This window comes from Zonotrichia albicollis, chromosome 6, assembly GCF_047830755.1.
Source record: "Zonotrichia albicollis isolate bZonAlb1 chromosome 6, bZonAlb1.hap1, whole genome shotgun sequence".
Classification (NCBI taxonomy): Eukaryota; Metazoa; Chordata; class Aves; order Passeriformes; family Passerellidae; genus Zonotrichia; species Zonotrichia albicollis.
Genome location: NC_133824.1, coordinates 41,544,142 through 41,559,613, shown reverse-complemented (window position 1 = coordinate 41,559,613; position 15,472 = coordinate 41,544,142). Strand labels below are relative to the sequence as shown.

Below are 15,472 nucleotides of genomic sequence, written 5' to 3'. Positions count from 1 at the left end.
GCAAGACTGCCCAAAACTTAACCATATGACTAAACATCAACCAGACACTCCTTAAACTCTGACAGGTTTGATACTGTGTGTCTGGAAAAAATCACAGTGTAAACATATGAACAAAAAACTGCTCAGAATTGTCAACTGAGCACTTCAAACACCAAGAAGGTGTTGAACAGCAAGGAGACCTCCTAACAAAATGGGCAGATCACAGGATGAAAGTGGTTTAGTAAATTGGAAGAAATCCTATGAAGAAAGGGGGATGGAAAAATGCTGTTCCTAAGTAGTTTTTCCCTCCCCTTTTTTGTGTGTTCACTGAAGGGAATGCAGCTGTAGGAATCCAAAAGCAGAAGAGTGCCCCTTGGCACTGCTCCATTCTCATAGCTGGTACAGAGGAGCTAGCACACCAGCCAAACACTCCCTCTACTGCCTACACCATATTTTTGTATGAACTCTGATGGACAAAGATGAATCAGTAACTAAGACTACAATTCCAGCATGCACAGGAGTCAGAGCAGCTCAGACACAGCTTCCAGCTTAGCTGTGCTACAGAAGCGGTTTCTATCACACAGGAATGACCAGGGATGACCCCTGCCCTGCACTGTCCCATCAGATCACCCTGGCCATGGCTCACGGAAGGCACTCAGACACCAGGCCTGGTACCCACCCTGCAGCAGCCTGACACAGAAAATGCAGGATCAGCCCCACAGAGACAATTTAGGGGTGGGCACTAGGCTAGATCCATCCTCCATGTGAGAAAATCTGCCTGCCCTCAGTGCTGAGCTTCTTTTGGTCCCTGAAGTTTCCTTCCTATCATACCACCAAGAGAATGGTCAGCAGTTACTGAACTTGTGAAGGATGCACTGCTGTCATTTTATCCTCCTCCTGTGTAGGCAATTTCAAAATGGTCTTAAAATACTTTTAATAGAAAGCAGCTGGGCATAGTTCAAAGCTGGTCCACATCTAGCAGAAGTCATCTCAAAGCAAATAAAATCCACAGCCTAACTTTGAAATTTTCCTCCAGCCTATGGTGAGAGCATGAAGCTAAACTTTCCAACTTTTCTTCCTGGTTTTCTTAACAGCTGTGTGTATTTCTGTAAAGATCATAGACTAAAGTTTACAGCATCAGTAATGCTACTGCAAAATTAATTCACAAAAAAAAGTGATATTACACATTTACCAGTCTCCTATTGTGCTGCTGGTCCTCAGCAGACTGCAGTCAAGTCCAAGTCCCATGGGTCACTTTAAAGAATCAGGATAAGAATTCATTAGGGCAATCCTGACTAAAATAAAACATGCAATACATTTTATTAGCCTGGTTTAGGAGACAGGTGTAAGGACTTAAATGAAAAATTTACTGCTTTATGCTTCTACCATTTCATACAGCAAAAAAAATCTTTCATTATTACCCTCATACTACACACAGAAGGTACAGACTAACAAAAAGACTGCAGATCAGTGTTATTTTACAAGGTGTCACAGTGTTTATTTTCCTAGGTGTTCCAGCAAAGCAGCACTGCTCCACTGCAGAGTTTCACACTGAAAAACAGCGTAAAGAGTAAATATTCCTCCTCCCCTTCCTCTCTTGAGTCATCCCCACTTACCTCCCGTAGCTGCACTGGCACTGCTGTACTGCTCATTGGGGTCACTGTCTCGTGTACCCTGTGATCACTGTGCAGCCTTCCCAAACACTCAGCCCAGCTGCATGAAATGGTAAGCTCTGCTGTCTCCCCTTCTTGCCTCCTGGTGTACTCAGGAGATCTCTCTATCACTCATCCATTTTTCATCCCCTTCAGGGTGACACCTTCAGGAGTTAGCACACACTCCAGGCAGGCTTTTCCCTTCCTCTTCACTTGGGTGTTTTGAGATTGCTGACAAACTGAATTGGAATCCCTGGGAAGTGGGAAGGGATGGGCAAGAAAAACACTAGCAAGTACATTAGATATCAAAACAGGTGTCTTTGTCCTTTTAGGATATAATATGGGCTCCCCTGTGCAAGAGAGATTCCAGGCTTGGGACTTTACTTGCAGTGTGCAAAAGAGGTCTTGATGCTCCTCTGCTTGCCTGTCACACTAGCTTTACAAGACTGTGGATTCCAATTTTGTCAGCCCAAGCTCTGGGGTTTTGTGTTTTTGCTTTATGAATTTTGCAGCTCAAATCTTGCTGTCTCTCATGTGATCCACCCACTGTGCAACGATGTTTACTTTCCATCACTTATGATCAATGAAGAGCAGAGTGTTCTGTACTAGACCTCCAGTCTTAACACCCAAGCCTTTTAAGTAACTGGGCTGAACACCCTTCATTTTCACAGTGTGGGCCAATCCATCATCAGTTGAATCATCATTCATACTTATCATCCCACTTTGACTCTTTCTCATTGAACTTCTAAGTGAAGCTTTGCACTTTCTTTACCAGGGAGATTCAAGCACTGCTGTCTGTTGTTCACTTTTAATGATCCCAGTTCTGTCAGGAGTTAAGGAATACACCTGTTAAAATACCAAAAAGACAAACATTCAAAACAGACAAATGACAAGCAGTCTGTTATTTTTCATTCTTTATATCCAAATTCTTACACTACACAGCAAAATGTCAGTGAAATACTTTTGATTTCTGGATTGCTAGCAGAAAGACAAATTCACTCCTTCAACTTCAGTAGAAATTAAGCTAACTATAGCTCATAATGCTCACTAAAAGTTGCACATAATCCTATAAAGCTGTTTACCAACAGACACACAGCTTTTCTGTTCTGTTCCTCTGTCCCAGCTCTGCTCTTTTTTCTCTCCTTGTCATTGCAAAGTAAATGATTTCAGGCAGTTGCAGATGACACCTGCAAGCATACCTGGAACCATTTGACAAGTTGAAGGATGACTGCCATATTATTGCTTTACCTGCCAAGAATGCTGCAGTGCCTGGCACAGGATCACTATTTGTTCAAGTAAGGTAATCTGCCACACTACCAAACAGCTTGTGCCCAAGACCTGCCTAGGACTTAATCAAAAAAGATAAGTATTATACTTAAAAGATGATGCTAATGGCAAAGCTCATCTTGAAGAGATGGTCCTGCTGTAATAAAAGGTAAGGCAGGCAGGCAGCATCACTGTTACTCAACACTTATTAAAAGCTAGTTTGCTGCACAAAATAGTTGGTTTTCCTTCAAAAAGCAAGCACACATTTGTTTGGTGATAGGAAGCACATGCAGATGAAAAAAAGATCATTCTCATTATGCCCAGGCCCATCCACTCACTCCAGTGAGTGCAAGAGTGTTTGGGCAAATTTCACTTGCACTAAAAGGACAGAGCCAAGGTGCATTTTATCAGTCCCATCTTCTCGACTAAAACTGGTCCAAATTCAGTGGTGACTCACACCCCTTCCACACTGACGTCAGTGAAGAATTTGGCTTATTATGTGTAATAACCAGGCTTCAAACTGAAATCTGCTCTCTCTTGAAAGGTGTTTTCATATGGGTGCTCTGGTAATTGCAGGTTGGTTTATGACTTGTACAAGTTAGACTTCTGTTCAAGCCAAAAAAGACTAGTGAATCATGAATGTTGTAGAGACATGTAAGAAAAGATAGCTACAGTTTGGTCCACCAATTCTGACCCTCAAATGTTTGTCTGCAATTGATGTTGACATCATACAAAGAACCTCACAGGTTTGAGAACAAACATGACCTATCACTCTCTGCACAACAGAGTTTCCTGTCAGCCACAGAAGGCTGTAGGTGCCTAAGTCTGCCCCATTCCCACTGGAGATGCACGGCGTATATTTCAAACACTTTGTGTTATTTTTTTCAGGGAACACAAAGACTCCCCTCCATAATAAGCACAATGCTTGCACCTGTGAAAACACATCCTTCTTCTTGTGCAGTGGGCTCAGAGGGCAAGAGCCATGGAGCTCAAAGCCAGCAGGGGGTAGATTCTTCCATCCTGCTTCACCTCCCTCTCTTTGCAGCAAATCTGCCCTTTGCCTAACTCCAGAACTCTTACAAGCTTGGTTGTTAGTAACTGGCCTAGCAAAAGTGAAGCCAGACCTCTAGAGCTTATCTTTAGTCATAATCAAAGGTGTCGTGCAGATGGCATCAGTGTAGGTACAGAACACTGCAGACTTGTAGTTATCTGTGTCATCTCAGGAGCAGCATTCAAATTGGAAAGAGAAAAAAAAAAACCATAGGGGAACAGTAAGCAGAACCTCCCAGTAGGCTGGGGTGGTAGGGAATGGGTATGACAAATGTATTAGTGAACTCCTGTTTTTATTTGTGTTTATATCAGTGTTCTTTTTAATCACTAAAGAAAATCACCTGTTGAAAATCCAGAATCTCTGAGGGCAGAAATTTTAAGGCAAAATCCAATTCCCCCTCATCCCTAAAGGTTCCTCACAGCCTTCCTAAAACCCCTGAAACAGACAGAAGTCTTTCCACTGCTAGTGATGTATTTTGGATCAGGTGCATTCTTGGCCTAAGGCAGAAAAATTGATGCCACCTTTCTTCTCAGAGACATCCCTCTATTCTGATGCTCTGCAGTGGCAGTGAGTATTCCCCCTGCACTGCATGAGGAGTACAGAGACCAGAGAAGGGGAATGGAAGCTGTTGGACTGAAGACTCTGAAGTACTGTAGGAAGAGTTTGACTTGGTCTGACTGGCAGATTTGCAAGCAAAGGACTGCCTGAGGGAAGAGGTGAATTAGGGTAATCTAAGAATTAAGGAAAGAGGAGAGAGAGGGACAGAGCAAGGGAAGGAAAAGAACAGGAAGGGCAGTACTTCTACAATCATGGGATATCACAAATTAAACAGGAATGAACTGGGATATGTGTCCTGAATAATACTCTGAATTACTAAGGTTTAACATTGGTTTTACCTGAATGACACTTGAAGGGAGGACATTGACCTGTTGGAGCAAGTTCAGAGAAGGCCACCAAGTTAATCAGGGGGATGGAGCACCTCTCCTATGAGAAAAAGCTGAGAGAATTGGGATTGTTCAGCCAAGAGAAGGCTTTGGAGTGGTCTAAAAGTGGCCTGAAGGGAGCCTACAAGAAAGATGAGGCAAGATTATTTACAAGGGCAGTAGTATAGTTACAGGACAAAGGGGATTGGCTTCACACTGAAAGAGAGTAGGTTTAGATCAGATATTAGGAAAAACTTCTTTCCTGGGAGGGTGGTGAGGCACTGTCACAGGTTGCCCAGAGAAGCTGTGGATGCCCCATCCCTGGCAGTGTTCCCCAGGTTATTCCAGGGGCTCTGAGTAACCTGGGGTAGTGCAAGGTGTCCCTGCCCATGGCAGGGGGTTGAACTGGATGATCTTTAATGTCCCTTCCAACCCAGGCCATTCTATGATTCTATGACAGACAAGAGGAATTAGGGCGTCACTATTCTAAACACAAAACTAAGTAGCAAAAATAACCCACTCTCTTTTTCCCATGTTTCTTTAGGGCTTAGTTTGCTTTTAAGTTTAGCTCAGAAAAGTGCTTTGTCTTCTAAATTTCAAGAAGAAACATTGGAATTAAGGAATGAATGAGTGAAATGGAACAATGACCTATTACTTACTTTCTCTGTTTGAGTTTATTTTAAATCACAGTTTTTTCCCTGTCTGCTTTATGGAAGAGATTATATTAACCTTGCTTTATTTTACTTACTGTACTTCTTACAACTTTACATCCATCACAGATATCACTCTGGAATGAAATTCTTTCATTAGCAGCTCTCTGCACACTGACAGGAATGATTTGTGACTTTTTGTGATAATATATCTCAAAAAATAAAGACTCATACAGTCTTTCTGTCACTTTAGACAGTCACAGATCTGTCATATGGGAGAGATTATACATGATGGAAAGGCTTATTTACTTATGCATTAAAGGTCACATTCTTCCAGCCCTAGCCAAATCACTCAATCATGAGTGCGGCATAACAAGAACTGCTGCATTTAAATCAATAAGGACAAGTTTTCAGCAGCTTAAATGAACAGCAGCCTTCCTACTGATCTGACTGATCCATGAAAAATCTCTAAAAACAGTGAGCATGGATATAGGTAACTGCAGTTTGCACCTCTTTTTGTTTACCCCTCTTCTGGTTATGGAAGATAACAGACTGTATTTCTTTGCATGGGGTTTGTGAATATACCTGAGAGCACCTGGAAATACAGGCAGTTATTGGCATGTATTAGTGACTGGTCTTACAGAAAAAATAGTTTTTACTCACCCTCGGGTTTTTTCAGTGGACAAGGTTTCCCCTCCTTTTCAGGAGGGCTTTCTCCAGCAAAGATCTCAAAGGAGCACATCAGCATGCTACAATGTTCCAACAAGGCAGAAGACTTCCTGGAAAACACTTCTTTGGTTGGGGAAGAAGTATGTGAATTAAGTGAACAGCAAGGTACTGTTTGCAAGATTTATTTACCAGGAATGGGAAAGAGTGGATACCACAAGAAGCCCCAAAACATAAAGCTACACAGAGAACCGCTCATCACCTATAACTCCTCAGAGAGAAATGTTTGTGCAGAAGGAAGAATTCTAGTTATCTGTAGGAGGCTGCTGATCATATCCTCACTTCTTTCCTGATTTCCTGCAGGATTCTGGGCAAGTAATTTGCTCTCTGTGTATATCTTGTCACCTAGACAATGAGCAAATTGAGCTGCCTTGCTGTGCAGGAGTGCTGCAAGGTGCTCAATGTCAGGTGTCATTCAAGAAGGCTTCACAGCTGGATGGATCAAAAAGCCCATTAGAACTGACTCTCTTCAGCACAAGCTACATTAAACTCTTCAGTAATGCTCATGCCCTATGTCTAGGTAAATGTCCATAATTTAGGACAGATCCTTCTGCTTTAAATTGCTTAATTGCAGAAAGCTTGAAAGAGCTACATTTTTCTATCAGAATGAAGCCACTGAGTTTATTTTAGTATTAACTAGTTGTTAAGTTCAAGTAAAACTGGTTTGGATTTTTCCCTAAAAACTGACCAGTAAGGAGCTGTCCCTGAATACCAATTTCTAAAGCTCCCTGAGAGCACCACTCTGAAGCAGAGTTATTTTTCTATGGTTAGCAGCAAAATGTCTCCATTTTACACCAGGAATATTGAAAGAAACTTGACTACCAGCCTGAGTTATTCCATCTTATTAATTTGGACGATTTCACTGCACTTGTTTCTAACCAAGGACCTCTGCAGCCCTCCTAAGTGTATCACATACAGAGGGATATGTGAATTCCACAAGAACCTGTGCCCTACCTGCTCCCGGTGCATGTGACTGGGAACTGGGTCATTGTCCTCACTGCAGTGACAAGACAGTAACAAGGCTGCTTTAAGCCAAGATAATCCAAGATTGGTCCATGTGTGAAGGGCAGTTTGGGGAAACTGGGCTATTTGATTGTTGTCCTTGAGGGATGAGTATTAGTCATCTAGAAACTGCAGCTCTCTAGTTTTAAAAATTATTCTGTGACAAGACAGATGCAGTAAGGAATTGTAGCCTCTGACAGTTGTTTATGCTGCTGAAAGATGTTGGGGCAGAAGAAAATCAACCCAAAAGCCTTTCCAAATCTGGGGGGCACAAATGATAAAATTAGGATTATGTATGGCAACCTAGAAGATACAGCCCACAGGAAAGACAATGTTAAGACCATATGACCTTGAGAGTTTGCTTTGTTGCCAGCAGGAATTCCAGATATGCCAAAAGTGCTCTGTTTTGGGCCATCCCCCCAAAGGGATCCTTTTCCTTAACAGGATATATGTACCCTGATCCCCATGCTGAGCTGGCTATTGCCTCCAGCCTGCCTGTATGAGACACAAATACTCTGTCTCCTTATGCCTGGTCTGCCCAAGGGTGTTTCCATCCCCTTTGCCACCTTCTCTCACTGTCCTGTTTGACCCCTTCACTCCTGTGCACCAACGATCATGGGTATTGGTGACAGCACTGATTTGGGCTGGTTAGGAAGAGAAATTACCCTACACCCAGATGCACTAGAAGAGAATGCTATGGAATTGCCCCTCAGCTATTGAGGGACAAATCCACAGCAGCAGCACCCAGTGCTAAAATGAGACAGGATGCTGCTTGGCTCACTGCTCTGCATGCCTTCAGATTTGGATTTTCAAATCCTACAAAAGCTACAGTGACATGGCTTAAAAGTCATACCATCACCTTTACAGTTCCCCCTTTCACCTCAAAAATGCAATTCTCTCTACTTAGATTTCTATTGTCTGATTGAAATTTTCATCCTAGGCCACAGAGTTTTTTTGAAGGTGACACTTTGGAGCGATACTTTACAAGGTTGCTTTCTTTGTAAGGGGAGGAAAGGAAAAGCAAAGCAGATGTGGGTCTAAAGGTACTGGACTCACACAGCCAATTTCTACCCTGCCTGACCACAGCCACAGAACACAAAGTATTTTGATATTCTTGAGAATATATGTTTATGTTAATGTTAGCTTTTTATCCCAGCTGATAAGGTCCTGGTTATTCCTACCACAGAAACTTTCACAACCATTACTGACCTTTCTGTGTCCCTCAGCTCACACGAAGTTGCATAGCTTGTTGCATTCCAGGAAGATGCCTGGGTCCTTTTACACTGCACAAATACAGCTTCGAATAGTTCAAAATTTAAATACATACTGGCCTCTTGTGGGCTGCGTTGTTACATCCTTTACACTGGCTTCAGCACTTGCTCATTCTTTGAATAACAGGTGATAAAACTTCAAGTATGATGCTAAAAGGAATAAACCTTCTGTATGTCAAAAAGATACCTTTTTATTTAAAAATAAACATTACCTCCCCAATCCCAGGTTTTCTTATGATTGATTTTGACACCATTTCAAAACTTTGATCAAAGGTAGTGTATAAAATGATTTAACATTTTTTTTTCCATGCTAAAATGAAAATACATGGGTCCAGGTTTCAAACAGTTAAACATGCAAAAAATCCTGCTTAGATGTTGAAATTGTTCCCCAGTGCTTCTTTGACGCCTCCAGGCTTTGGCTTTGTTTATTTTAAAATTATATATGCAGCACTTTCTCTCATTTCCAAGTCCAGCCAGTTCATTCAGTTACTCAAGCAGGGACTCTGCGCTTCAGAAAATCAGTTCACAACTTTAGATTGGAGACCATTCTTTAATCAGCTTTCTTCTATTGCTTAATAAGTCTAAGATTCTGCCACACTTCTTCATAGGGATGACTTCATTCTCAATGGGAAGGGTACTTTATTTACACAGCTCAGTGTATTTAACTTTTTTAACTTCCCTTGTGTTAAACCACAGCATTGCTGACACAGTGCAGGAAATTGTTTTAGGTGGAAAAGACCAATCCATTCTGCGGGACACAAACTACCTATCTTGCTTGCAACAAAGACTTAACAAGGTATAGTGGCAATAAACTGCTTAACTGACCTCACTTGATTTCTCTTTGGACCAGAAAGTTGTTGTCTACTCCATATTTATGTTAAATTCAGTTTAAAATGGAGTCCAGTGCAGGAGGCACTTGGGTTATGCTTGCAAAGCACAGGAACTGAGAAAACCAAAGAACATAAAAATCTAGCCAACTTCCACAGGCTGATGGGAATAAATTTATGGGTAAACTCTGGAAAAAGCAATGGACACCCCAGCCTCCCATCCCCCTGGTCTAGGAAAGAAAGGGGAAGGTGAAAAGTTTAACAAAAAACAAGAGAAAAACAGTGCAGAGGCTGAAACATTGTCAGCTTTTCCAGTGAGCAAAAAATACCACATTGAGACAGCCAAAACAAACATATGCTGTTTCACAGGCTAAAGAAGGAATCCAGCAAGGCAGACACTCTGTGCTGGCTTGTCTGGAACTCGTGTTCTGTTAACACAGATCAAATCAGAAGTGTGTGGAAATGGGACTGGTCACGTCGTGAAGTAGATAAGGTGTTACTTATTGCTTGTTTAGTAAATGCACAAAGAAACCAACCTTCACTTATGTCTTCAGTATTCTACTTCAGGAACAAGAGCCCAACTTAGCTGCCGAGAAACCTGCTTTCTGAACTGAAAGTAGTGTTTTCCCCAACAAAAACCAAAATACAGCCAACACAATCCAATTCCTCCCACCTACCCAAATTGACACCCTGACCTTTGTGCTGCCTGTGTTGGCTTTCTGTACACCTCACAACAGCCTAAATACCAAAAAGACAACAGTGGATGTGGTAAAACCAATCACACATGGCTTTCCTTCTTTTGAGACAGAAGGAGTCAAAGCTAATTTACAAGAGGAGGTTTCCATTGTGCATTATCAGTTTTGATTTACTTCCTGACATGCTTTCCTGTGTCCACTTCAGAGGCAAACAAGCCAAACATGCAAAGGAGATCTATAAAAGATTTTCCCCCTGTGATCCATGGAAATATTGCCTTCAGCTTTTCAGAGGAAAGTTGCACCTAGTACTGGAAATAGGGGAGTTAAGATCAGACTAATAAAAAGCTTTAATTCAGGTAGACACAACTTTTTCTCAATGGAGAAATGCCATTATTAAGATGCACATAACTGCAGATTTATACCCCCAAAATTCTGGGATGAAAATCTATGCAGAAGAGGTTGAGTCCTCTGAAGGGTGTCTAGTAAGACAGGCTCTGTCCAAGGAAAGAGATGATTTCTGGAAAATACTAGCTATGAACATATTGGGGTAACAGTAGTGCAATAAAGTGACTTATTTTATTCTTTTTAAAGCAAAAGCAGCATCAGGCAGATAAGAGAAGAACCAAGAGGGAACACAAGTTGAATAGCATGGTCCAGCAGAGAGAAAGGGCCAGGAATTGCAATACCCAAGTCCTTTGCCAGACTGTTTAAGCTTTATGTTCTCAAATGTTCCAGCTCTGGTGCCAATATGGCTTTTAATTCTGAGTAAGTAATTCAGTCTCTCTCTTCATTCAGCTTTGCTATCATCTGAGTAAACCTGACACTGCTGCCCTGCTGGGTATTACATGGCCCAAAAGCTTGGGCAGGTCTAATCCATAACCCCTTCTGTGACTTCCACACCACAGGAAAGCAGCATCTGTTGTGTTCAGGTGCTGGAGCTTGATCTCTTATCAGTGCTCAAAGGAGATTAGATTCTTCTCTTTCCTTGCATGTAAAGGAAGAAATTAACTTGTTTGTGAATATGTGAAATTCACATATTGAGGCACTAGAAATCAATGTTTGTGTTGCCTAGAGCACACAGATCTTTGACTGCCTGTACCTTTTGCACAAAGCTGCAAATGCTGCTTTCATTCACCTATTTCTTCTGTGCTTTTGAATGGAGAATTTTTTTTAACTTGCAGGGAAAAAACTTCCTTGAGCTGCCCTACTTTATCCTAAGGTGACAGTCACTCTTCCAGACACCAGGAAATACTCATCTACAGACTTGGCAGAAGAAAAAAGGGACTTCAGAAAAAGTGTTTTGTTTTTTCTCCATAGCAAATCCATAAGGCGTGACCACCTATGTGCAAGCTGCACGATTCCTCTTCTGAAGAGACAGCAGGGAAGTGACAGAAACCAAGGTCCTGTTTTGCCCTGTCTTCATTCTCAAGTCCATTTTGCAACTGCAAATTCACATGTTAAGGCTTTTCCATTGTAGACTAATTATAGAAGAAAAGTCCAGAATAAATAGATACTTTTGAAAGTCTTGGAAGAAATGCAGTTCTCTTCCCTACATTACTATTAGGTAGTTAACATTTAAGAATAATTTGACTAAGTCATCTTTATCTTGATCCTTCAGAGAGCAAGTCATGCTTTATCTGGGGACAGCCCTTACACTCAAGTGCAATCTTAGTTTTTGTTTTTACATAAATTTGGCATCTGTGAATCTCAGGCTACCTACATGAGGACAGAATGTGCCATTAGTCTGTTACCATGACAGAAAGAGGAACAAGATAAGGCTGCTTAAGTGTGGTGACCAAATGACCAGCAAACAACCAAGGCACTGAGCTAGGCTCTGCCCTTGTCCAAGTGTGAAAAAGGTTATCAAAAAGAACCCATCACAGTTGGTTCTAAATAAAATAAACTCATGTTTGTTATATTTTTACCCACCTGGAGAGAGGAATTCAGTCCTCTGGGAAACAACTGTGTTGCAGGTACTAATGCTCTGGTCTCTGGTACAAAGCTCTGAGCAGGAGAGAGTGGATGAAGTATGCCTGGAATTTTCATTTAATAGAGAAGGAGTAAAAAGACTAGGCAGAGACATAGCTTAGCTCCTATTGTCAGCTCAGTTTCAAACACACTGATTACAGAAGCTGCAGCTCCACTCATCTCAAGTGCTTGCACACGGCCAGAGCTCCTTTCTGCTAATCTTAAGCACTTCTTAAGACTACCTGTGGTGCCAGGAGATCAGAACAGCTGATAAAATGTCCTTCAGAGCTCAAATCCTATAAAAAAAAAAAGTAAAGAAAAAAAGAGGCAGAAATAAGTTAATTATGATAAGGCCAGAGAGTAAATAGGAGGATTAGCTCCAAATCTGTCAGACAAAATAACACTTTAAGAGGCATTTGAATATTTTGATCCTGACCAAGTGGTATTGCCTGGTATGAGGTGGCAGCAGTGCAGCCCTCATCACCAGAGCATACAACAAGGCTGACATGTGCTTTGTAGCAGTGAATTGATGCCAAAACCCTGATTTTATCAACAACCACACTCCCAGGACATTCCACACGTGTAAAATGGGAGTGGACAGTGGGCCAGATTTCCTTCATCGTTGTAAATCATTCACTTCTACTCAAGTCAGTGAGGCACTGCCAACTAACACCTGCTGAGGATCTGTGCAAGGACCTCAAGGTCAGTATCTTAGAGCCCTTTTAACCTTGCTTACCATAAAGTTATTCTCCTCTAGAAAATCTCCTTGTTCAGGAGGCAATTTATATTTTGAACTTACCTCCTGTATGCACACTGCCCTCCAAACAACAAACATTCTTTAGCAGATGCATGGGAAGCTGATGACAGAGCAAGTAGTTTTATTCACTGAGTCAGTTTTGACATGGAAAGGCACTGAAAAGCTGAAAAATATTTACAGGGAGTTCCATTTTCAATATTAACTGGAATATCAATGGTTATTTTGTTATTTTAAAGGAGTGCTTAGATGGAATAGTGTTACCCCTTCGAAGAAGTTGGTAGCACAGAGAATATAGCTATGAAGACTTACATAAAACTAACAGTCATGTTATGCTCAAAAGCTTAAGTTTATTGCTCTCTTTAATGACTATCACCAGTATTTTAAAAAAGAATGCCAGTTCTTTCTGCTAGCTTCTCACTGAAGGAAATATTTTAAATACAGCAATAAAATCAAGTGGTTTAAAGAGAACACATTTTGCCACACATTCATGCAAACCCTGCAGACAGGATTTTTACAGGTTCATGGATACAGAATAAACACAAAGATGTGTACTGAAATATTGGGAAACTTTTTCCCCACAGTGATGAAGTTGTAGGCGTAACATTTCAGGCCTTACCCTGCACCTGCTGACGTCAATGACAAAACATCAGTGGGAGCAGGATCAGCCCTTATTGTTCTGAGAGCTGCTTTACCTTCTCCTGATTAGGAAGTGCAGTAAATTCTCAGAATCTTCTGCACTAATAGAAGCAGTGGGTTTTGGTTATTGTTACAAATAAAGAGAAGCAAATATATATTTTTAGTGGGTCATCAGAGCTTCTATTCACCAAACACTCATCTTTCATGTTAAGGATCCTGTGTGCCTCCATTTTTCTCTGCTCAGTGAAGCACTAAAATGTGTGCTCACCTCTAAGCATTAAACACAAGCTACAATCTTCCCAGCCTGATTGAAGTCTAAACCAAAAAGCACAGGCAGTAGTCTGTATTATTGGAAAAGAAATACTGTCACCTGGACCAGTGGTTAGAACGGGCCAATTATTGTCTAAATTTGGTTTGAGGGCAAATTTCTCACAAAGCAGCCAACAAGTTCACACTGTTTTTTTTCTTTTTTTTTTTAAGCTGCCTTTAGGATTTGCATTAATTTAAATAGGCACTGGACATATGGTTACCCTCAAAGCTTTGAAACAAGTATAAATTCATAGAATAAAAGTTATTTTATTACTAGATTTTTAATAAAGATGAACTAAAAAAATGTCTCACCTGATTTTGAATCTCAGATTTCAGGAGAAATTCTATTCTATGTAAAAATAGAAACTATTTGCAGAAATACAATCTGTTTGCCAGATGACTAAGATGCCCAAATATTAACAAAGAAAAGGTAAAGCACAAAGCATTTATGTTCAGATTAATGTCTACTCAGATTCACCCCACTGTGATGATACTGGGGTACAGTGCTGGTAAGAATTCGAGGCAAGAATTTGACTCAGGTCACTGAAATCTGTTTCCCCCTTAGTTCTGATAACACTGGTAGTGGACTGCTTTAGAAAAAATAAACAAGCAAATATGATGTGTGAAACATCATTTCAATGCAAATCTACTTGAGTCTTTCAATGCAGAGGCTCAGAAGGTTTACGATACACACAGTATTCGGTAATTTTATATGTAAAAACAATCAGAAAGAGGCAAAAATTTACTTTCAAGCTTAGTCAACATACGGCACATTTCAGCATGACAATTCAAAAAGATGCACACTGTATTTGGATATATTAGCAATGACCTTTTAAAAAAGAACAAACTGAAGACAGTGGATTTTTTTCTGTTTTTTTTTTCTTGCTTTTGTAACAAATGAAGCTACTATAATTATTTACAGTATAAATAAGCCTTTTTTGGTGAAGATTACGTCCTGTCACGTATGTTTAAGACAAGACGTACCTCAGCTCTTTAATGTCAATGCAAACAAGAGCATAAAAGCAATATCAAAGTAAAATAATATCTTTCCAGCTAAGACAGCCAGGTTACCATGTCTCTTTTATCAGATTTGAAATATATCTGAGCGCAGTCAAAAGTTCTCCTGGCTTTAGCCTTTAGGAATATCATGAACACTTATTCTTCTGCTGCTCTAGAAAGCTGCTTTCCGTACAAGCTCATGACATGGTGCACAAATTGATACTGTTCACAAGTCTGGATCATTCCTCCCCTGAAAGGCAAGAAGAAAAGGGGAGGGAAACAGCAGTCTTATTACTTGCAAACACATGAGGAAATAGCACAGCTAACATGAAGCTTGTGCTCCACACCAAAGGTCCATTCCAAAGCTTTCTGAAAAGAGTGAGAAGTGCCCTTTGATTGTAACCAGCTTCAAGCCTTCCCTCCAGCTCCATTTTGAAAAGGTCTGCTGAGCAAGGAACAGAAGGAATGGGCTTTACAGTTATTTTCCTTGGCAGATGCTCTCCTCCAGGAAAGAATCACCATTATCATTTACTCTTACCTTACCTGAGCACCTGTATTCCAAGAACCCTTCTGTGAAAAGTAATTCCCACTTCAAAGCCCTAGACAGACAGATGGGAGCAGGGGAATAAAGAGGGGGAGCAGCTTATCCAAGATTTCACAGTTGCACTAGGGACTGAATTTGGGACCAAAGAGGGCCAGGCCAGGCCAAGCCACACCAGATGCACAACTGATGCAGTTTTCCCATTCTGCAATGAGGATTC

The 15,472-nt window shown here is 41.0% G+C and overlaps 1 protein-coding gene across 11 annotated transcripts in view; it reads right to left on the bottom strand.

The window, feature by feature from the left end:
- PTPN5 (protein tyrosine phosphatase non-receptor type 5) overlaps window positions 1-15,472 on the bottom strand; it is a 110,582-nt gene that overhangs the window by 19,590 nt on the left and 75,520 nt on the right. For all 11 annotated transcript variants that reach the window (XM_074543341.1, XM_074543337.1, XM_074543332.1 and 8 more), the window contains exons 14-16: window positions 4,845-14,961; window positions 1,596-2,477; window positions 1,172-1,233 (exon numbers count right to left, since the gene is read on the bottom strand). In XM_074543341.1, the coding sequence (XP_074399442.1) occupies window positions 14,868-14,961 (94 nt within the window). In that variant the 3' untranslated portion in view covers window positions 1,172-1,233; window positions 1,596-2,477; window positions 4,845-14,867. The remainder of the gene's footprint in view (window positions 1-1,171; window positions 1,234-1,595; window positions 2,478-4,844; window positions 14,962-15,472) is intronic.